The 22,653-nt window shown below is 45.8% G+C and overlaps 1 protein-coding gene across 4 annotated transcripts in view; it reads right to left on the bottom strand.

Annotated features, from left to right (window-relative positions):
- Positions 1 to 19,818, bottom strand: part of CEP170B (centrosomal protein 170B) — a 58,389-nt gene extending 38,571 nt beyond the window's left edge. For all 4 annotated transcript variants that reach the window (XM_041397096.1, XM_041397116.1, XM_041397105.1 and 1 more), the window contains exons 1-5: positions 19,734 to 19,818; positions 18,386 to 18,521; positions 6,423 to 6,512; positions 3,320 to 3,398; positions 675 to 733 (exon numbers count right to left, since the gene is read on the bottom strand). In XM_041397096.1, coding sequence (XP_041253030.1) covers positions 675 to 733; positions 3,320 to 3,398; positions 6,423 to 6,512; positions 18,386 to 18,490 — 333 coding nt within the window. In that variant the 5' untranslated portion in view covers positions 18,491 to 18,521; positions 19,734 to 19,818. The remainder of the gene's footprint in view (positions 1 to 674; positions 734 to 3,319; positions 3,399 to 6,422; positions 6,513 to 18,385; positions 18,522 to 19,733) is intronic.
- Between the last annotated feature and the right edge of the window lie 2,835 nt (positions 19,819 to 22,653).

Here is a 22,653-nt window from a genome sequence, read left to right as displayed (position 1 = left end):
GGAAGGCAGTATCTGCTAGCCAAGGGCTGATCCATGGCACTGAGAGCCCAGTGCCAGAGCTGAACATCACAGCTTTCTTGCCCAGAGGGGGTTGCTTTTCTGCCTTAGGTAAGGGGATGCTTGAGTATTTCTTACCTGCTACTAAACAATGTTTAAAAAACACCTCACTCCTAAGAGGACTGACTGCTCAGTAAGTAAAAATTGGGAGCTTGAAGGCAAAAAATGAGATGGTACACATGAATAAATTAAGCAAACTTCAGCCTGATTGAGGAGGTGTGGTGGAGCTGGTATAAGTCACCATGCTCAGAAAAAGACATCTGTGCTCCACTTTTGGGAAGAAAAAAGTTCTGCTGTGCTCCACCCACAAGTTCATGTGCTGGTTATTCTTTAACACGTTACAGCTTTAAGTAACCTTTTTTTTTCTTGGCAGTCATGAAACATACAAAACTTGATCTACATGTTAGCACAGGGATAGGAGATCAGAGTTGAGATAACTGGGAAATGTATCTCTCCTCAAAGGATGGTTTCATTAAGTCCAAGTCCAAGGAGAGCCTCACATTTTGAAACATTTCACTGCCATGAAGAGTATTTTAATATTTCACTCTGCTTGACCATCACTAGAGTACTTAAAGTTTTTTTTTTTTTAAAGGTGCACTGCACCCAGTCACTCTTACCTTTAATGCTTCTTCTGGGACTTTGTGTTGAATTTGTTCCAGGACATACATATTTGAATGTACAGAAAATTCATTAAGGAAAATATGAAGGAATTTAATGGACAAAGAAATTTAGCATTTAGTCACAGAGAGAAAACAGGATCATAAAACCAGAAAGTCTTAAAATATACAGGGTAGTAAAAGTTGCCTGTGCTGCAGCCCAGCATGGTCTTTGTTGTGCACAATCACATTAGCTGAGCAGATCCACAACAGCTGAGGCGCAGCAGACACGGGGACCTGAGCAGGAGAGTCCTGGAGGAGCACCAGCAACTCTGTGCAGCACCTGGGGGAGCAACCAGAGCCCCAGCTCAGCTCACACCCTGATCCTCTCCACCTGGCTGGTGGCTTCAGGCAGACCACTCAGCATCCTGGCCAGTCTCACATGCTGGATAAGGGAGCAGCAGAGTTCAGCTCCTTGCTCAAATGCCTGGGACTATGGTGCTCTCTGGTCCTGGCAAGGCCTTTCAGTCACTGCAGTTTTCTAGATGGAAAGTAAATCAGGTCATGAGCTGCTGTGACCTCTTAGGAAGGGAGGCATTCACATGATTGAGCCCAGGCAATAATCCTCAGCAATGCTGTATTAAAAAAAAAAAAAAAAAGCTGGCATCTGGAATGTCACCATGAACAACCCAATCAGCACAGCAGAAAGCAAAGAGGAGGAAAAAGGAAAGATGGAAAATGTTAGACTAAAAATAAACCCAGTGATACTGGCCTAGCAGGGAAACTGCACAGCCTGTAAGTGAAACTGTAAATGGAAAAGAGAAATGCTCTCATGCAACGGGACACAGTGACTCCAAGCCCTCAGGAGATGCTGCCATCCACACCAAGCTGACTGCAGTGTGCACAGAAAGCTCTGCTAAACAGTGGCACTGAAGCAGCAAAGCAGAGAAAGACCTTATAGCTGCCATAGGTACAGTACATCTTATGAAGATTACTCTAAAACCTACATTCTTTAAAATTTTCCTGTTGAGGGCAATAAATTCTACAACTCATAAGTATAGCCATTCATTTCACTTGAATATCCATGAAAGGGCTGCAGGACTAAATACTTAAACTCAGCTGCTCATTGCTGAGAATTGCTTTCTGCAAAAAGTTTAAACTGGTATTGCAGCCATTAAAACCCACCCACGCTCCAGGCACTGATTTTTGCCTTCCCAGGACTGGAGTTCACAGCAAGTCTTCTGTGCATTTCCTCACACACCAAGAGACCAAAACATACACAAGCAACTACATTAAAAAAAAAATAAATTGCAAAGTCAAGAAAAGCTTCAACTGAGGTTGCCTGTAACAGATTTCATCACATGTGCAGCAAGGCAACACCTTTAATGACAAGATCCCAGAACAGAGTGACCAAGACCCAAATTATGATCCATGGCCCAGAAAACCCTCTTTTCCTGCAGATCCACGATGGCACACACAAGTTTAACAGTGAATGCTCCTGCACTGTCACTGCTGAGAGCTGAAGTACCAGATCCCTGGAAGACGAGCAAGGCTAAAGGTTTGGAGTATTTCAAGGGCTAAAGCATGGCCAAGCACAAATGGATTCTCATGGGGACAGCAAAAGGCGGAAGAATGTGGCCTTGGGGTCAAGGATGCACAAGAGTCTTCCAGCCAAACATTTTCCCCCACCAAATGGTAAAACTTAGTCTCTGCCTCTATTCTCACATTTCAGAGGAATGTCTGGACTGCTTTAATTGACATCTCCCCAGAAAAGAAAAAAAAATAAAAAAACCAAAACTGCAGAAGACACTTGCTACTTCTAAATTCAGCTTGAGTGGGCAAAGTTCGGCAGAGAGAAGCAACTGAAAAAAGTGAAAAAAGTATTAGATTACATGAAAAGACAGCAATAGGAGCCTCTACTTACCACTATTGCTCTTCAGGCTCAGAAAGGCATGTCAACATCTATGCTTATAGCCAGCCATACTGTCACATCAGGACAAAAAAGGAAAGGGATGAAAGCAAAGGTGTTTTAGCAGACACTGGCAGGATTTGTGGTCTGTAAATAAAGTAGTAACTGTAACCTAGTTTACCTTGCTAGAGGTGAAACATGCTGTTGCTAAAGAGAGATTTACTCTTGCATTTTGTGGCAGAACCAATTTGCACGGGCAAACTTTAATCAGTACAGAGTCAAGGTCTGGCCACAAGCTCCACAGCTAAATGCTGAAGGCCTGAAAATTGTCTGAAAGAGAGCATCTGGGTGAAATGACTAATAAAACAAGGCAAATTGAATGAAAAAAAATAGGAAGACATTAGTTCCTACAAAAATATATGAACTGTGTTTGCTCCCAGCTGGTACCACTACTGTTGCCACCCAAATAAAAAGAATAAAACACAACCCTTCCTTAAGAGGAACCTCTGCAATCAGTACTGCCAGTGCAGGGCCGGATCCAAAGTACAATGAAAAAGCAGACATCATGATTAATGTGCTCTGAATCAGGTGGATGGTGGAGAAACACAAGCTCATGAGCCATCCAAAGGCTCCAAGAGGAGCCTTTACAAACAAACTCTTTACTCAGTAGACACAATGAGCCCTGGTACCTCTCCATGCAGCCAGCAGCACAAAACCCAAACAAAGCCTGAGTCCCAATCCTCTCCAGAAAGGATATCGTAGCCAAAGCGAATGACATCATTGAGTTTCAGGGTGATGTACTTCTGGTCAGGAATCCTCACATCATTGACAAATGTCTGCAGGAGAGAAGCAGAGGAATGGGTTTTGACTGAGGGTATCAGGGTGATGGATCTCAGAGGGATGGTGCTCCTGGAGAGCACCCACATCCATCTGCTGATGGCACTGCACATACTCAGAATGTGCCAGCACCAAGTCAGGAGCTAGGAGCTAAGTTCCCTGGAAAAACCAACACCTACAAGTAGCTCCCATGGGCAAATCAGAGCACCCCAATTATGCTTCAAAGCAAGGTGCTGTGAAGGGACCTTTAGGGAGATTTCCTTTGCACCAACTGCAAATGCAATTTTAGTCCCCGACTTGAGCAGGTAAATGAGGTGCCTGAAGTTAGGAACTTCAAATGCTCTTGGTTCTCCTACACCCATCTCAACCAGCAAACAGTTGCAACTCATGCCCTTAATTACTGAGCTAGGAATCAGCTTTCTGCTGGATGGCAAACAAGACTGGTGTCAGCCCCAAGGCCTGATAATTTAACAAGCAAAGCCTATCACAGAGGAAGGGGAAATGAAAATGCACAGGGAAATGGGAAAAAAATTTGAAGCAGCATCACCGTGACACCTGAGGCCACACTGCCCGAGATAACCAAACCCCCCCGTGCTAAAAATTCACCCATCCCTTTTATCCATGCTCCAGGCAGTTAACTGAGGCTGAAAGAAACCAACATCCTTCTAAAGGTGCAAGACATGTATTTCACAGCTGTGAATAAATGTCTTTGATGTCTGTGCTTCCTGAGGGGACCCACTGTGAAACAATTCTCCCAGACCAATCGAGGATCAAGTCAAGCATGCATGGACATCTTTCACAAATAAACCCCATCTTTCACAAATAAACCCATGTACTTTTGCAATGAGCCAAACAAAAACAAAAGGGAGATGAAGAAGCCCCAGAGTGCTGGTTGAGATTAGCCACTCCCACAGCTGGATTTGAGGCAGTCAGACAGCAGGAGTTACCCTACTTGGCAAGGTGGGATTTACCCAGCCTCTCAAACCAGGAACCTGCTGCTGGAGCTTTGTGCCATTAATGCAAACGCAGCTGAGGAAACAAAATTGTACTAGAAAATGAATTTACATGTTTTCATGACTGCAACACAGTCTTTTCCTTCTGTCTTCTCACCTCAGCCAAGCCAAACATGCATGATAAGACCTAATATTAACCACAGAGGAAAAATAAATGGCAGAGCAGGAAACTAGAACCTCAGCAGACAACAGCCCCCAGTTTCCTGGCAATTTACGAAGAGCTGGGAAACAGGCCTGTAATTTTAGAATAAAAACAGTGAAGCTAGTTAAAAGGCACAGAATTCCAATTTGCATTCAAGTTTTTAATATTAAAAAACCCCACAACAGTCACATCTGAATAGGAACAATGGTTTGCTGAATTTTCTTCAAAAAAGTCTGCAAGAACCCATTTTGATAGTTACCTATTTGTCCATGTTTAGTTGAGATAAAGTAATGTCAGTAAAATTATTAATCTGGATAGAAATGCTGCCCTTAAAAACAAAAACCTCTAAACAGAGACAGCAGAATTACCTGAACATTATAATAAAAGCAATATAAAACACTTTGATAATTAATATGAACCAGATTATCCAGCAAAGACATATAATGCATTGCTGACGACTCAAATACAAAGTAAAAGGAAATTCTGAAAATGGATTTAAAATCAAGGTGCTCAAAAGTGATTTCTTTAGTTTCAAGGGGGAAAACAAGTTTTTGTGACAATTTTCAAATAAAGATATGTTTCTTGCATGCAATATTTGGTTTGGCCACAACAGTCTTTTTCAACAGAAGTGTCTGATCATCTGCAGAAGACAGGCACTGCTGTAGCTCCCTTTTACTCCACTGACTCTCTAAGCATAAGTCTACTATTAAAATGTTGTAAATTCTTATGCTTTAGCATGTGCAGATAGAAAATAATTAGTGGTACAAGTCTTCCCTCCCTTGCTAGCAGAATCTTCATCTGCTATCTTGCCACCATGAGTTAAATACCATGGCTTTTGAACCAGGGATCCAGCTAGAGTCCAGACCAGTTACTGGAAATATTCCCATTTCAGCAGGGCTCCTTGCCTTCAGCTATTAGGCTGAGAAGGATTAGCACTCATTCTTGCAGTGTTCAGATGCCAGAAGAGGCAAAATGGTTGAGGGCTGCTTTAGCCACTGTTTTTGTACAAGTTTCTGGGCTCGTCTTGTGGTTTTGTGGCTGTGATGGTGGAGGGCTTCTCAGTCCAAAACAATGAAACAATGGCTGCAGTAAAACCCCCACTGGGAAGACAATTATATGAATCTAGCTCAGGCCTGCTCCAGCAGAGGAACAGCTCCACTTGTATGAAGAAACTACCAAAACAGAGGCATGCCATGACATTTGGACATTTTTAAAAACAATGGTGTATTTAAATATCACAGAATTCAGGTGTCTAACACCACTGCACAAGTTGAACCAGAGCAAGGGCTAAGATTCTGTCAGGCTCAGTTCCTTCTTCTGTGCTCATAGTATTCCTTGGTCTTCACGCAAACCAGGCTCAAGGCAGGCAAAATAACAATTTTTATTATTAAAAAAAGAAGAGGTGGTTTTAAGTAGTTTCTCCCCAATGAAATTAAATGTCTCATCACCCCATAAATCACTCCATGCACTGACAATCAAACCACCAAAAGGTCACCCTGCTCATGCTGAACAGCTGCTCCAGAATCTCCACCAGTTTAAAGTTAACATCCCCAATATGAAACTGAATTTATTTCCTCCCCTTTTGCAAGAGGCTTTATAATTTAGTGAGCCCTGAAGCATTCTGCAAGGACACCAGTAGAGAGGGAGTAAGCAATACAATATTCACCAAAGCTTTCCCCTCCCAAGATGAGATGCTACATGACCTCCACCTCAGCCCTTGCACATAATGATGCGTGTTTGGCTTAACTCATGCCAACAGCTGCAGTGACCCAAAAGGGTCTGAGAGCAGGATTCAGCGAGCACATGAGTGCTTGCAGACTCAGCACAGCGCCAGGCCACCCCTGCCAGCTGGGAGGTTTGGTACTTACTCCGTTTAAGCTGCCGAGATCCTTCACCCAGTGCTCATCCTTCTCCTTGTCATAGTTGATTACAGCGTGCTGCTTATCCACGCTGCGGGACTGCCAATGGAAGCACAATGAGCGTGAGAGCGGTCAGGCACAAGAGACACTGGCAACCAGAGCAACACTGAGACATTAAACTGGCTTGATGTGGGGTAGGGGGACACAGGGGGAAAGCAAGAAGGATTAAATACTATTTACTACTATAAATAATGGAAGGATAAGCAGTAAATGCTTCCACGGTTGTTTGCAGAGTTTGAAGACAATACGTTATTTTCACATGGAGAAGGGGAAACAAAAAGTTTTTTTAAAAAATTGCTGAAGGCTGTCAAGACTATGCCACAATTTCAATAAATTGTATCAATACACACTGAACAAAATCAGTCAAACTGAAAGCCTGGGGGCCAGGATCTGAGCCAGCATGAGCTAGAAGATCTCCATTTTTCAACTGCTGAGGGCAATGGCCTCAACACTAGGGTTGCTCCTACTTGGGATCATTTCTTTCTATTTTTCAAAGAGAAAAAACCAAAACATTCTCTTGAGTTACAAACCAAACTTGTTCCCAGATATTTATACTGCTCCCAGGATTATGTCCTGAAATTGAATTTAAATTTTAGGATGTGTTCCACGTTAGAGAGAAGTTAGTAAACCTGGAATGAGAAAGAACCAGGAAAATTTAAATTGCAAACAGGGTTTGAGTACACTGAACTTGACAGTGATCTGGTGCCACTGGCTTTGCCACAATGCACAAGGAATGCACCTTATCTTCAAAACGGAGTGTTGACACTTGAGCAGGCATCATGTCAGACTTCTGAAAGAAGTGCTAGGACAAGATCTATGAATAATTTTGAAATATGGAGTGTTACAGCTATAAAGACACCAGACTGTCTGTTTTTAGACCTGCTGCCTCTCGTAACTTGAATCCTTCCTGCAGTTGACCTCAGGCAGACCCTGGAAGCAGTTGCTCCATCAGCACGTACACACAGCACTGAGACCTCCCTGGTACCTCAGGCCAGGGGAGGGGAGGCCATGCTAGCAGAGCAGGGAGACCAGCCAGGCTCCAAGTCAGCTAATCCTCATCTTCCTGGGCACCAACCAACAAGTTATTGCTGAAAGTCCTTTTCTTTTGCCAAGTATAGACACACTGGTTTCCACAGCACCACTCTCAGCAAGCTATTATCTGGCTTCTTGCAAGCACGCAGAGGCAAAGATTGTTTCAGGCAATTCCTTGGTGGAAACAAAAGAGGCTTTTTTCACACAAACTGCTACTATTTGCAGGAATTTCTTCTGACCTTGCAAATGTCAAACACATGGGAAGTACCAGAACACCTGAGAAACAGCCTCTCCTTCCCCTGCAGAGCATCCATCAGCCCAGGAGACACATCCTCCAAAATAACCCTGAAGTACCACTATGAAGCAAGCACATACCTGGCCATCAGATTACCCTTCCACCTTGCAACGTCCCTCACACTATTCAAGACATGTCACCCCAAGCAGAGGCAGTGAGGACAGAGGCAAGTGACCCCAGGCCTCCAGCTCCCTCACTAATACAGTTATCCACATGCTGCTGGACTTCCAAGGAAGCACTTCATGCTTTGCTGCCCAGCTGATGCTGATGCTGCCCCAAAGACACAGAGGTGGGACAGGCAGAGACAACATGACTGGGGACACCCCATCTGTGCCTCCTGCTATGCTGAGCACTAAACATGAGAAACAACACAGAGCAAAGCCCTCTCAGGAGGGGCACACACAAACCCCTCACCCCCATGCCATCCCCACACTTGGTGTCTGACCCCTGACCTCAAGGCAGGGCAGGTCTTAAGCATTTTCAGTGAAGGTACTGCCTCGCTCTCTCATTATCCACACCAGATGCAGCTCCTCAGTTCCATTTTCAATGACCCAGGTGGCTGTGGCAGGTGTGTGCAGTGCAAGGTAAGGATGGCCCAGGTCAGCACAGCTGAGGGCCACTGCCCCAGCCCTGCACCTCAGCATATGGCTCTGAGGACAGGAGCGTCTCCAGGCACAGCCTCAGCTATCAGAGCAGCTAATGCTACACCAGCTGGGGTTGTTCCTGATCTGTCACACGGTCCCTCACACTCTTTGGAGGGATGTGAGCCCAGAGTCTGTCCCCACCACAGTCTGGCTGTTTGAGCACTGCTCTGGACAGGGCTCCCCACACCTCACCTACAAAGCAGAGGGGGATGACCATCCTCTCTCCCTATCCATGGGCATTTATGTGCTGTGGCATTTATATGCCACTGGAGTCAAAGACAGCCGTGCACAGGGGACCATGCCTGCACAGCACAGGTCTGTGATTCCCCTGCTGCTCAAAATTGTGGATGCCACTGTTCCCAATGAGATACAAGGGAATGCTGATTAACTGGTGCAGCAGTGTTTACTTTAGCTTTTTACAGCACATCATGGACGCTCATTTAAAGATTAACAGATTCTAAAGGTAGAACGAACCATTTAGCCCCCTTCCAAGGACAGGAGGTTTCCAGCTCAAAAAGTTAACCCAGACAAAAAAAAAAATTGGGGCAGATCTGGCATCTGATTTTAAATGTATCACAATCCACTTAAAAAGAAGTTTATTTCTGGGAACCAGCTGTCTCCAAAAAATTCAATTTGCCCTGCATCTGACCCTGATGTAACTGAGCACAGCCCTTGGTCTGCTGTGTTCTACAACAGCTGACTTCAGCCACTCAGGGGTCCCCAATCAGATGGGGGTCATCTCAGGGGAGCAGACGTGTATTCCAGCAACATGATATTCCTCTCCATCACTGAAGAAAGAGGTCACCAAAGGAACCAATTTATGCCACCCTGTTTTCTAAGGAAGTTTCAGCTGTGTTCAAGAAAGCCTACGGCAAAAGGAGTCAAAACAACATGCAAACTCTGACCCACAGTCTTCATCCAACCTCTCAGCATCTCTCTGAGAGCACATCAGGAACAAGGCAAACTGTTATGCAGATTGCACTTCCGTGAAATTTCATGCTTTTGTGGAGAAGAGGGGAATTTTTTTGTTTTGTTTATGTTAAGCCAGCAAACATCACAGGAACTGGCAGCAGGAGTTCCTAGGGGCCTGTCTCCAAGGAAACTCAACTTAAAGTAACTAAAATCACACCTTATTTATTTTGATGCAGACTTGCCAAAGGTCACTCTTGAGAACTGAGGTGTGGTTTATTTCAACATCAGTCACATTTAACATAAACTGCTCTTGTGTGCAGTGCCAGCAGCAACCCAGCACCTGATGGTGCTTTTGTCTCTTGCAGAGAGGAGCAGGCTGCTCCCTCAATCCCACCTCCCATGAGGAGACCAACCAGTTTCCATGCTGGTAACAGCTGAGAGCCCAGGGACAGTCACTTCAGCCCAGCAGGCCAGTGGTTTCTAAGGAGTGACCTGCTGAATCACAGAAAGTGATTTAAGAAGCTTGAGTCAACACATTACAGAGTTGCCCGTAGGTGCAGAGCTACCAGCCATCTGCAGCTTCACTGGAAAGATTTTAGGCATCTATAAATTGAAAAACTGCAATTAAGTTGACTGAATCATTAACATAAGAGGACTTCTAGCCTAAATGCACACGTGCACCAAATACTGAGTCTTGCTTAATGATCAGCCATGACCTCCACAACCAAAGGCAAGACTGATCTGTCACTAGTAGACACAGGGGTCCAAAATAAAAAAAACAAACAAACAAACAATAGAATTTCCAATAAAGTGTTAATAAGAAACCTCAATTACCTATATCCAGATGTCAAAAGCAAAAAATAATCTGTTTCACCAGAAAAGCACATGTGATGGGGTGAGCAGCAGTCCTGAGCTATGGGTAAGAGATCCAAAAAACCAAACTAGAGCTGGAGCACCTCAGGGGAAGTTGAGTAGGGGAAAAGAAGGAAGGGGGGTATCCTCTTAAGCAGTGGTGATCTTCAGGCAAGAAACAAGGCTACAATCCAAGAGGCTGGAAATGAAGGAAGCACATAGCATTCTCACCATGTCCCAACACTGGACCTGTTATCAAATGAAAACAACTTTCAGGAAAACACGTGTGCTTTTCTGATTAAGAATATTTACACTTCTCTGCAGGGAAAACATGGACACTGATTTGTTACTACACTCAGCCCTCATCCAGGGCTGGAATTTCCAGACATTCAAATCACTTCCTAATATAAGGTTGTGTTGCTTTTCTGTCATACTATCTACCATGCATCATGTTTTAAATACCTAGTAGACAAAATGCACACACAGCATATAACTGAGGATGGAGGCACTTTATATATAGCTTTTCCTTCTTCCATGATCATGTTAAGCAGATAGTACAAAACAGAGGAAGGGTACCAGGGGTCTGCCAGTCCCACAGTGGTACCGACACCTTGGATCACCAGTTTCCAATCAGCCATGCAACCAGGCAGCTCACTTGTCATTCTCAAAACTGCACACATCATCAGATCAGCAAAATCAGCTTCAACAGCTTGCAGGAATCTCCACGGGGGCACAAATCACACTGCGGCTACGTGTACTGCACATGCCCTACAGCTTTGTGTTTGGTGAAGGGTCTGATCCAGAGAACAGGGATCTTGGGATGAAAGCATGAGCTGCAGAGATGCCAAGCAAAATCCACAAGGCAAAAAGACCTGCTTAGGAAGGCAGGAGGAGAAATACAGCCAGACAGCCTGCGTATCCCCAGAGGGCCGGGGAGCAGACGCAGCTCAGCTGTCTGTGCAGATACAGATGCCACTTCTTTCTCAGGAGAATTACCATGGGTGAAAACCTACCGGTTGGGGTTGAGATTTGGACCTCAGCCCTGCCAGTGCCGCGAGGCATTGTGGCACTGGAGATAAAATAAACAAACATGAGCAGTTTCCCTGTTCCTTACTGCAGTCTGCTGTGCACTTCTGGCACAAAATAACTGCAGTGTTCTGGTGGCAGCATGCAATAAAACAGTTGCTCAAATACTTTCCATAGTGAACAGGTTACATTTCTGCCAGTACTGCGCTCTGCACAAGTGTCCCAGTAAGGAAATACAAACCACTGCTGGCGTCCCACTTTAGAATGGAGACAGACAAAATGAAATCAAAAAACAAAACAAAACAAAAAAAAAAAAAACAAAAAAAAAAAAACCAAACCACCCAACAAAACAACAATAATAAATATCCATTTCCAGGCATTCTGGCCTGAAATGTGAATTTTGCTCCTCAAAAGCAAACATATGCTGGATAACATTTAATGACAGATGTGAACACTGGGTCCTCCTCTTTCACCACAAAGCATTTCACAGTGTTGTGTGCACTGGCCCCTCCAGTACTATTCCAGAATATCAGTGAATGCTCCATCCTGCCCTAGGCTGGTTGCAAGTGTGTCACCCCTGTGGCAGCCTGATCGCTCCCAGGGGCAGGTGCTGCCAGCTTCTAATGACTCTCCCTAAGCACACAAATCTCTTCAGCAAGTGTAGCCACCTCATCCTGGAGCTGGACTCTCTTTACAGCTCTCAGGCTGCAGAGGCTCCTGCCCTCAGCTCTGCTGCAGCCAAAATCATGGGCTTTGCAGATCTGTTGCTGAACCAGGGCCTGAGTACTCAAGCAAAAAATAAGGCACTGAACAAAAGAGAGAAATCCCCCAGGAAAATGAAACTGTAATCCCCACAGCTTGGCAAAGGGATTTGGAGGCTGGCACGGTTCCCATAAAAACTTAACCCGTTATTTTGGGGTAAAATGGGTTTTTGCTCGCTGGTTCTCTATTCCCAAAGTGAACTGGTTCAACTGACCCAGGGTCAGATCCTGACCACAGGGAGCATGCTGCCCACAGATGCACTGGCTTTTCCTTTGTTTTACAGGGCCACCCAGGAGGAATGGAAAAGCATCATTTTAGGTGGGACACAAGCCTGAATTTTTATAGTGCAGCTGAGCTGCTTACTGCCTGGATCAGGATCTCGTACAAGAAGCTACATTTCCCTTTTTGCTCTGCCCACTCGAGTGGGACAAACCTCCAAACCTCCCCCTTGGCAGTACAGGCTTCCAGAACCTTGCCAGCTGCACGAAGCCCTCTCAACCCTAATAACCACCTGCCTTCAGTGCCACCATCACCTCTCTCCCTACCCTGCCTTCAGCAATGAACTCCCCTCCCAGGTCTGCCAGTCTCGCTGTGCCTCCAGCCTCCTACACCCATATGCCATCAGGCATCTAACCTCCTCCCATCAACTGCACATTAACAGAACACAATGGGACAAGGAAGAGCCAAAAAAACAACTCTAGGCCTGGAAATACAGGATGTGCATCCTTCCTCCCACAGCTGCTGTCCCAGCACCTGGAAACACTACCTGTCAAGAAGCAGCACCTTCCCAAAGCTAGATCCATTCCCTTCTGTAAGACACTTACTTCCTTTGTAACACCTAATGAATTACTGTTGGCAATTCCCAACTAACTTAGGTGCTTGCTCAACCCTCCAGATAATTGCAGAGAAACAGCACACGTGGGGCATCTCCCAGTCCCGACTACAGCTTCCCACTTTAACCCTACATTTCCACGGGGAAGGAGGTCCAGACACAAAAACCAGCTCCCAAAACTTATGGCTTCTTCTGGGAGCTCCCAGCGCTGGAAATATATGAGCAATGGAGGGATACAATTTCTGCACTGTAGTGAATCCACCTAGAAGGACTAGGAAAAAAGATCATCTACCAGGTTCTCACTATCTGCTTCTTCCCAGCATAACACTGTAGACAACCTACACCACACCTATTCACACTTGTTTATGTATGCACTTACTAAACTACACAGGAGAGACATGGTATTATCAAGTATGGCCCAGGGAAGGCAGGATACATCAGGTCAATGAAACCTTAATTTGACCAGATGTCAAACAGAGGCAGGGTTCATCTTTGCACTCTATTATTTGTGGAGCACGCCGTGCACCCTGCATACCAGACACAGAACAGATCCTGCGGGGAAAAATACCCGGGAACGACACAATAACAGATTGCATCTTCATGCCTATGTACACAGGGGCAGAGGCAGGATTACACAGGCAGCCTTCAGCAGCCTTGTTGTGTGTGGTAACTGCTCTGCAGTTATAAACACTTGACTTAGCAGCCATAAGAATACTCCTTGGGTGCCTAAGATGCTTGTAATTCCCTGTCTTTTTAACAAAGCAAGCTAAAAAGATGGAAACGCAGTATTGTTACCTTTGTGTGACTCACCAGAAGAACAAACTTGTATGTCCAGCTCACAAGGCCCTACCACTTGAACTGACTAATTGGTATCATAAGCAGCATGCGAAGTCCCATCTGGACCAGTGACAGATGCTTGGCTAGGAGCTTTCACAGCTCTCTTCTGACACCAGAATAATAAATAGCAAGTCTTGACCCATCTCAGGCCTAAGGGCAATGCTGCTCAGCAGCCACATCCTGTAATGCCCGTTTTGCCCACACCGAGCAGCTTCTGCCCTATGTTCAACACCCTCTCCACTTTTCCAAGTCCTGCTGCTCCTCCTCTCACTCTGCACAAACAGAATCCTCATTGTACCTCCTCACTTGGCCAAATCCTCATCACTTGGTGAAGCTCCATAGAGTAGAAATCCAATCACTACACGCAAAGATCTGACCCGTGGCTTCCTGAAACACAGGTGAAGAGGTTGAACAAGCATTCTGGAAGTATCATTGCACTCTTGGCTTGTCCTTGCCCTTTCCTAGACAGCTGCTTTGACCACTGAGTCAGGATGCCAGGTTAGGTGTACCCTGATCTAATCCAGCACAGCTGCTGCTGCATCTACACCCCAGCCTTGTGAATACCTGCACCCAGTTCCTCTTTGCCCAACCTCTGACACTTCTCCACTCCATCCCCTTGCCAAGCTCACTCCCAGATGAAATTACTTAAGGGAATACTATCAAATAAGTCCCTGCTGACCACATTTCAACTCCAGATTTTATTCAAAGGCTTGGAACTTGGTCAAAGCCGCTAGGTGTGGGCAAAAAAAACCAAAACCCACCACCTCCAACTTAGTCATTCACTCTTGAAAATCTTCACTGACCTAGCTCTACTACAATGCCAGAACTTCAAAGAACAGGCTAAATATACTTTTAAATAGTTGACCTGAAAAAAACCAGCATTTTTTCTCAGAGTTACTCTCAGCAAAGACCAAAGAAGGGAGATAAATTATTGCATCTAGAACACACTGCATAAAACAGATGCCTGGAAAATAAACTCTCATCCCAAACAGCTACAAAGTTTAGCAGAGTTGTAAGCAATTGCAAACAGTGTCTCCTGACAGGAAATGTCAGGCTGTCTCAAAAAGCATACAGGATAAAGGCATAAAAGGGAAAACATCATGCTACCTGCACCTACTCCTGCTGTAACCCACACTCATGTACAAACTCACATGCCCAGAGCATCACTCTAAAGGGAGGGAAATAATCAGGGGAGCACTGGTTAAACATTTCTATTTCCCAAATTTTCCAGTAAACATCACTCTCAAACAAAAACAGGGAAATCATGACACCACTTTCCATTCTGTAAATATTTACATTTAGCAAAAATGCAAAAAATTGTTTTGTTTAGTAGTAGCAGAGAATGTTTCAATGGTTAAGTGAAATTTCTGAGTTTGCAAAATGTTTGTCCCCTGGGTACCCATCACATTAAGCAAGTGATCAAAGCCGATAAAAATGGCAGCTGCATATCCCAAAAGAAGAATGTTGGGGAGAGGGAAAAATTATTTTCTTCAGGATAGTCCCAAAATTCTTTTATTTTTGATTAAAAAAAAAAAAAGCAGATCTTTTCAGACCATAACTTCCTACCACCCCCACATTTCACATTAAAAACCCACACCAGTGCAAGTTAGTGACGGTCCAGATTTCCACACTCCTGCAGTTTGTTGACTGTTACCTGAAGGAAGCAGTGAGGCTGTTGAAGAAATCAAGCAGTTTTCTTAGAAAAAGGGCAGAATTGAGCCCTTGGCTCTGGTAGCAACACTGCATGCCAAGCTACAGCTACACTCCATGGCATTTTCACCCATGCATTAACATTCAAACCAATGTAAATCTAGCATTTACTTGTACTAGAAGATTTAGAGGGCTGCAAAAACATTTAAAATATTTCTAATCCTCTTAGTAGGTATAGAAGATATCAAGGTAGATTATGTTTCCCCACTGTCAGACCTACTTTAAGATTAAAGACTTTGGGTTTCTTCACCTCTTTGTTAATCAGAAAGCAAATCCACTACTCGTATTAGGAAATAAGAAAACCAGACATAACTGAAGTTTAATTGTTTGGTGACAAATCCACCCTTTTTTGCTGTTTAGAGATCTGATAGCTTGAGACAGTACATTCCAAGAAAATATCAATAGACAAGACCCTCCTAAAATAGTAAAATGAGAAAGGCACAACTGAAGGTCTCCAGGACAAGGATTGTCTCTGTGCTGTATGTCTGAGCACCACGTTACACGTGGTCTCAACAGGGAACCACAAACCATATCACGATGAAATCAATAAGCAGTAAGAGCCTTAGAGATAAAAAAACACTGACCAGGTCACCCAGTCACTGCCAGTCTGTTCCCAGCTGTGCACTTTAAAGGATTAAATGCCAGCATCTTGAAATATATATGGAAAATAACCATGCAGTGAATATACAGCTTCAGGGTCAGTACCACAGAAATACTACAAGGTGCAAACAACTGCCACAAGAGCTCTGTCCATCTGCTCTGATAACTGCCCTGCTTCTTAAGCTTCCCCCAAGACAAATGATTGTGCCAATCTGCACAACGATTTTGTGACATGGACAGTCACAGAAGGGAAAAAGTCTATTTTTAGACCTCATCCTCCATCTGCTCACATACAATTCTGCTTGGATATGAAGTCTCCCTGCTCACAGTTTCTCTTCTGCACTCAGTCTTACTACAAACATCTCATTTGGAGCCCCAGGTAGCTCTGGAAAACATCTTCATAAGCAAATGGCTAGGAAAAGAATGTGCTGTGCTGTTTAAAACAAGACCTTACATGTGAGCTTAGAAAAAGCTTTATTACTGAAGATAGCAGACCAGTATGTTTATAAAGGGTCACATGTAGCTCACCCCATGAACACAAGCTGATGGCTTTTATAGACAATCCAGAGCCTTCACTCTTGTGAAATAATGGAAACCTCTTTTAATACCACCCACCACCTATGAGTCCCCAGACACAACCATTTCAGAGATATTCCTGGCTCCTCCAGGAATCTCAATTAATTTACCTTGTAGAAAAGTGCATGGCAAATGAAGAGCCTCACAAGGTTGGGTACTCCACAAGCAACACTGACAAACCAGCTCAGGCTTGCAAAGAAGCATGAAATACTCTGGTTGGTATGGAGTGGCTCACAATCCATGACATCCAGTTAACCCCATAAGCAACCAGAGAAACAAGCTGTGCATTTTAAGCATAACAGGTATTTGGGTACTTTTATTTTAGAGTGCACAGCTTGAGACACAACTGTCAGAGTACTGAAAGCTAAGAAAAATGCACAACAACCCTCAAGTTTCTTCACAAAATACTAAGATGGGCAGCGTACAACTTAGACCATTTCTGGAAACTAGGGCCACTGTGTTTTCTCCCTCCAAGTCATGAGAGAAGATTCCAATCAGGTTCCTGAGCAGCCAAATGCAGATATACAGCAAATATCAGGACATTTTTAATGTCTCACCTCAGCAGCCAGACATGTAGAAACATGAAATAAGAGATAGTGTGATTCATGGGAGAACCCAAACAAACGATCTGCTGTGGAACAGGAGCTCCCAACTCTAGCACTGCAGCACAGTTGTGCCCCTCAGTGCCAGCAGGCAGAGCAGGACAAACACTGCAAGCTCTCCTCTTGTGAATACTTGACATTTTATTACAGCTGGACAGCACCTTGCCCTTCAAGTACACCTCATACAAGAACTTCTACCTCTCTAAACAGACCTCCTACTAACATATCATACAAAATCCCTGCAGCAACTACAAATGCAGCCTCCTCAGTAGATCACCGGCACAGCATTTAGGACATACCTGTGATCAGGTCAGCAGTGGAAATTATGAGGAGAGTGTCTGCATTGTGCAGGCAGCTTCCTAATTTTGCCACCAACAGAAACATTTGCCACCTTTACAAAGGGACAAAAGGGGGACAGGTAGGTGCAACAGAACATTTTTTGTGCACTTAAGTACTTATGGCATGGGTCTTTCAGAATCACTAATTTAAATCTGAGCTTCCACAAATTCCTGAGCTAAATTGCTCCTGTCAAAAGCTCTTTGCAAGATTCCAGCTCCATTCGTCTGGAGTGACATCTACTACATTATGCTGTCAAACATCAGACCACAGTCAACACTTCAGACTTGCTGGATTAGGTCCAACAGAGACACATGCTGGTATGGAAAGTACTAACACAAGCTGAAAGTTTGCCCAAGTAACACAATTACTCTGGGAAGAGGTCACCAGCCTACTATGCCTACCAAAAGAGATTTCCTCTGCTAAACATCAGTGTTTTCTACCATGATAAAAACACCTGAGAAATACCAGCATAAATAATTTAATCACACTTAAAGGGAAAAACAGGTAAACAAAAAACCCTGCCTGCATTCAAATCACATGTAAACAGTGCATGTGTTAAAAGCTAAAAAAGCCAGCAGCATAATCACAGATCAGGACAGAATGGTATGTCTTTGTTTACTGCTTCTAGTAGCATCAAGACAGTTAATCTATTTGATTAATCTCCCACCACTACAGATCCTATCCATCTGATGACATGGCAATTTGAAAACCTCACTCGCGCTGTCACAAACATGAAGTCTTCAGGGGAAACACAGACTCAGGATAAAAAAAGGAAGTTCCTTTTAAAAGGTGTCACTTGAAAGCATCAAACATCTCTACAGATCCCCAGCATTACATACACATCTACTGCATCTTCAGAAGAAATAATTACAAAAAAAAAAGAGCCATGTTACCTGGAGCATCAGTTCACAGTCATCTCTTCCAACAAATATCATCTCCCGAGGGAGCCGATGGCGAATGCCAGTGCTGCTCACCAAGAACCACGAAGTCACGCTCATTTTGGCGCTTGGCACTTAACCTTTATACATCCTAAACGCAAAAAAACCCACAAGACACAGTTAGCTATTAATGAAGTGTGCAAGTACAAGAGTGTGTAGCCACTGTTCCCAAATTTCCCTCTACCGTGGGACCCAATGCCACCTCATGCACTTGTGTTCCTGTCTTAAATCTCTGGTGACAACAAGCAGTTGTGAAGTGTCTGCCAGGACCTGCTGCCCATGTGTAGGAGCTCTGCAGCCCTGGAAATATTCCCATGGCAAAGTAAGACTAAGAATCTGCAGAAAGGATTGTTTAAAAAATTGAAGCATCCAGCTGAATCAAATGAATGAAATGATGAAATATAGTGGAGGGGGAAAAAAAGAGAAAACAACAAAGATCTCCGTTCCAGAACATTTCCTCACCACTACCACGGTGTTACACAGCCTGAGCCTCCCCCACCATCAGAGATGTGGACCAGCACATCAGTGAGGTGACATAACGTGGCTCCTCTAACCTTTCACAGCGCATTCCCAGGAGCGCTTACACCAGTGCTAGGAGGGAGGAGACCAACCTCCCTATTGCTCATCCCACTTCCACACTGATGTAAGTTGGGAGCCCACAAATCCTTCCTTCCTTCCTCCCCCGCTGCACGGCTGGTCCAAACACGGAGCCGCTCTGCTAGCCCAGGACAGGAACACAGGCAGCGATTCCCAGCGAGGGGAGGCAGCTGTGCCCTGCGTGCGGCACTCACCGGGCGCTCTCCCGGCCACACCTGTTTGTTGTCGCTGCTACAGCCGGGCTGCGGGCAGCCCGTTCCTGCGGCCTCTCCGCCTGCCTCTCCCACAACATCCCATTTTCCCCTCCCTGGCTGGAGGAAGGAGAATTCACGGCACACGCCAGGCTCTTCAGCTTCCCCTCACCCACCTCCCGGGCTCCCAGCTGCATTCCTAAGCGCACCGGGGGAAGGAGATCTCCATTTTCCCCGGGCTGCGCGGCGCTCCCCGGCCCGACCGCCGCCTCAGCGGCCCCGGGGCGCGCAGGTGGGGATGAGTGACCTCCGCGGGGGACGGGGCCAGCCCGCACGGCCCCCGCCGCCTCCCTGCCGCTCCGGGAGCCGCCGCTCCGGGCTGCCGCGCCCGTGTCACGACATGCGAGCGGCCCCACACACCGCGGCCCCGACAAAGCGCCCGGGAAGGGGAGCCGGGAGCCGCCGGCACAGCCCTTTGTGTGCCGGCCCCGCAGCCCACCGCCCGCCCGCCCTACCTGCTGCGGCCCTCGGCGCGGTGGCAGCCGGGCACCGCGCCCCGCCAGCCGGCTCTGCCTGCCCCGCGGGCCGCTCCCGGCGCCCGCCCCGCTCCGCCCCCGCGCCGCAGGTTCCCGACGTCAGGAGGCGGCTCCAGCCCTGCCGGGCCCGGCCGGGGGAGGCGGCGGTGCCGCGGCAGGTCCCGCACCCGGCTCGCCGCCGATCGCGGGGCACCTGAGCGGAAGGTGCTGGCCTGGCTGTGGGTCGTGTCATCGCTGCGGGGACACAACCATGGCATGGGTTGGGTTGGAAGGGGCCGTAAAGGTTATCTACCTTAAAGGTCATCTTCCCTGGCACCGTGGGCAGGGATGCCAGCCACCAGACCAGGTTGCTCAAAGCTGTATCCGTCCAGGCCTTGAACACCACCAGGGATGGGGCATCCACAGATTCTCCAGGAGGCCTGTGCCAGTGCCATGCCCTGGTTTTCAGCATCCCTCTCTTCAGGCTGTCAGAGGGGCTCAGTGAATGCCAGCAGAGCCTCTGGCACCTCTCTGACCAGGGCAGCCATCCTTGGCCTGGGAAGATCCACCATGCAAGCTTGATTCCATGGGAGTGGAGATGCTGCCTCTGTGAGACACCGGGACCAGACCCAACACTAGCCCGAGGGAGGTCCAACACCAGCCTCTTCTCCCACTCAAGTCCCAGCACCAGCTGCTTCTCCAGCCCGAGTCCCAGCACAGCCTCTCCAGCCTCAGCACCAGTCTCTCTCATTCTCCACATCCACATACGCTCCTTGTCCTCTTGCAGGGCTGTACCTAAATGCAGTTGGCAGAACTGAGTTCATCTTGAGCATCTAACCATGGAATAAGAGCCAGAAATGGGTGCTGTGAAAGGACATGCCATTTTATGAGTTCTTTTCAGTTGTAGGTAACTAGAAAATTCTGAAGAACAGTAAGTGCAGCGAGTGATGACAACTTTTTCTCCCATTGTGAGGAGCACTGAGTATTACAGTAAAGCTTTCTCAAAGAGAGCCCAGCTCCTGCAGATGTCAGTGGAGCTGCAAAGAACCAGCTGAACATTGGTTCTCTGGCTCCAGCTGACACAGGCTGCTAAAGGAAGACTACAGGAAGACACCAAGTTCATAGTTCATAGTCAAGTTCCCCATATTCCAGCTAGTTCTCTGGCTCCAGCTGACACAGGCTGCTAAAGGAAGACTACAGGAAGACACCAAGTTCATAGTGATGTTTCCCCATATTCCAGCTGGAAAAACAGCATTGCTTTTATACACTGTACAGTTGGGTTTGAGTATTGTTTCTCAGTCACCTGCAAGAACTTTTCTTGGTCTATTCAGTGTTGTGTACTTTGGAATTTTGGCTCAGGATGTAATCTCAGTAAAGTCTGATGGCATGGAAGCCACAGGTCTGGCACACCACTTGCAGGGGGTGGCCCTTTAGCAGCATCACTTTGTGGGCTTACTCCTGATTTATACTTTTGCTGCAAGGCTGAGGAGCCAGGAAGGGCAAAGTGAACTGCAGCAGGACTGTAAGGAGGGAAGGAAAACAGCATTCCTTCCTTTTCCTCCTCTTTCTGAAGAGCAGAAGAACTTTGTTATTATTTAATTAATAGCATTGTTGCCTTCTTTAAATCAACATTTGACTTCTTTCTTGGCAGATACGTGATGCCCCAGAGTGATTTCAGGGTATCATTATCTTCAAAGTCTTGGAAGCTGGCTGAGCTGCAGCATCTGTGTTTTATTGAAGTGCTTTTGGTCTCTGCTTGGAGCACAGCACCACACCCTTGCAGCATGCCATGTCCCTCAGACACCAGGCAGGAGGATGGAGGGAGCAGCTGCCACTTCCACAGCACTTTGAGGGCTCTTGTACTGAGTGCTGCCATGAAGTAATAGAAATCCTTTAAAAATAAAAATGGACTTCTGCCCTATTTTGCCAGCTCATCCTGTCATTGAATGACACTTTATTATTGATTTAACTGACCTGTAGCTTAAGTTTTTATATATATTATTCACTTCTTTCTGAACTACATCTATTTACTGGCTGCTCTATGCTCGATCTGTAGAGCATGTCTATACTCCTCGAAGGAAGTAGGATAATTTACTTCTTTATACAAGCCTGCCATCTAGGCAAATCTTTGTTATAAGTTGCTATAAAAAGGTTAGTGTTTGCTTTAGTCTCTCTTTAAGCCCAGTTTCACCATGCATTTATCCATGTGTATTTATTGAGTCAGTCAGTACTTCAGCGTTTATAGGGAAGAAAAGAAGTCTCTGTTCCCACCACGTGTTTTCTGACCTGACTGGAGATAAAGTTTGGGCCAATACCCTGGGCCTGGCTGAATGCTGCATTGCAGCCTCTTTATTTTACTCCAGTGATCTAAAAGGAATAAAAAAGATAATAAGTGGTGTCTTTCCTTGTCCTCTCTCCTCACTCCTCACCCCTCCATAAAGAGTGTGTGGGCAGCATATCCTGGTGCTACACTGTCATCTTTAAATCCCACTCAGAGCATGTGTCCATGGGGAAAACAAGCTGTTGCACTGCTGTACTTGAAGTTTTATATTTCTTTTCCTTTTGAAACAAGCACTTTTGGCAGGCAGTGTGGCCCTTGGGCTGCTCAGCCCCCCCAGGCTAGCCAAACACACAACTGTCTTGGAAAATACAACCCCATAAAAGAGACATAAAACCACTTCTTCCTGCTGAGAGGAGGAAAGGCCAGGGAAAGACCTCACAAAGTTGGGTGTAGCAGCAGCACAATGTGCCTCACACTAAATTTGGGGCATATGTTTATCATGCAAATCTCTACATTCATTTACAGCGTGGTCACCTTCAGCTACAGGGGACATGCTCACAGCTGGGTTAACCTGCATGTTAACCTCCCAGGTGCAGGAGGTTCACTGCTCTGTACGTTGTGCAGATGCAGATAATACCA

The sequence above is a fragment of the Onychostruthus taczanowskii genome, unplaced genomic scaffold (assembly GCF_017590055.1).
Source record: "Onychostruthus taczanowskii isolate IOZ18803 unplaced genomic scaffold, ASM1759005v1 scaffold1, whole genome shotgun sequence".
Classification (NCBI taxonomy): domain Eukaryota; kingdom Metazoa; phylum Chordata; class Aves; order Passeriformes; family Passeridae; genus Onychostruthus; species Onychostruthus taczanowskii.
The sequence above is the reverse complement of the archived record's forward strand: the minus strand, read 5'-3'. Positions and strand labels throughout refer to the sequence as shown.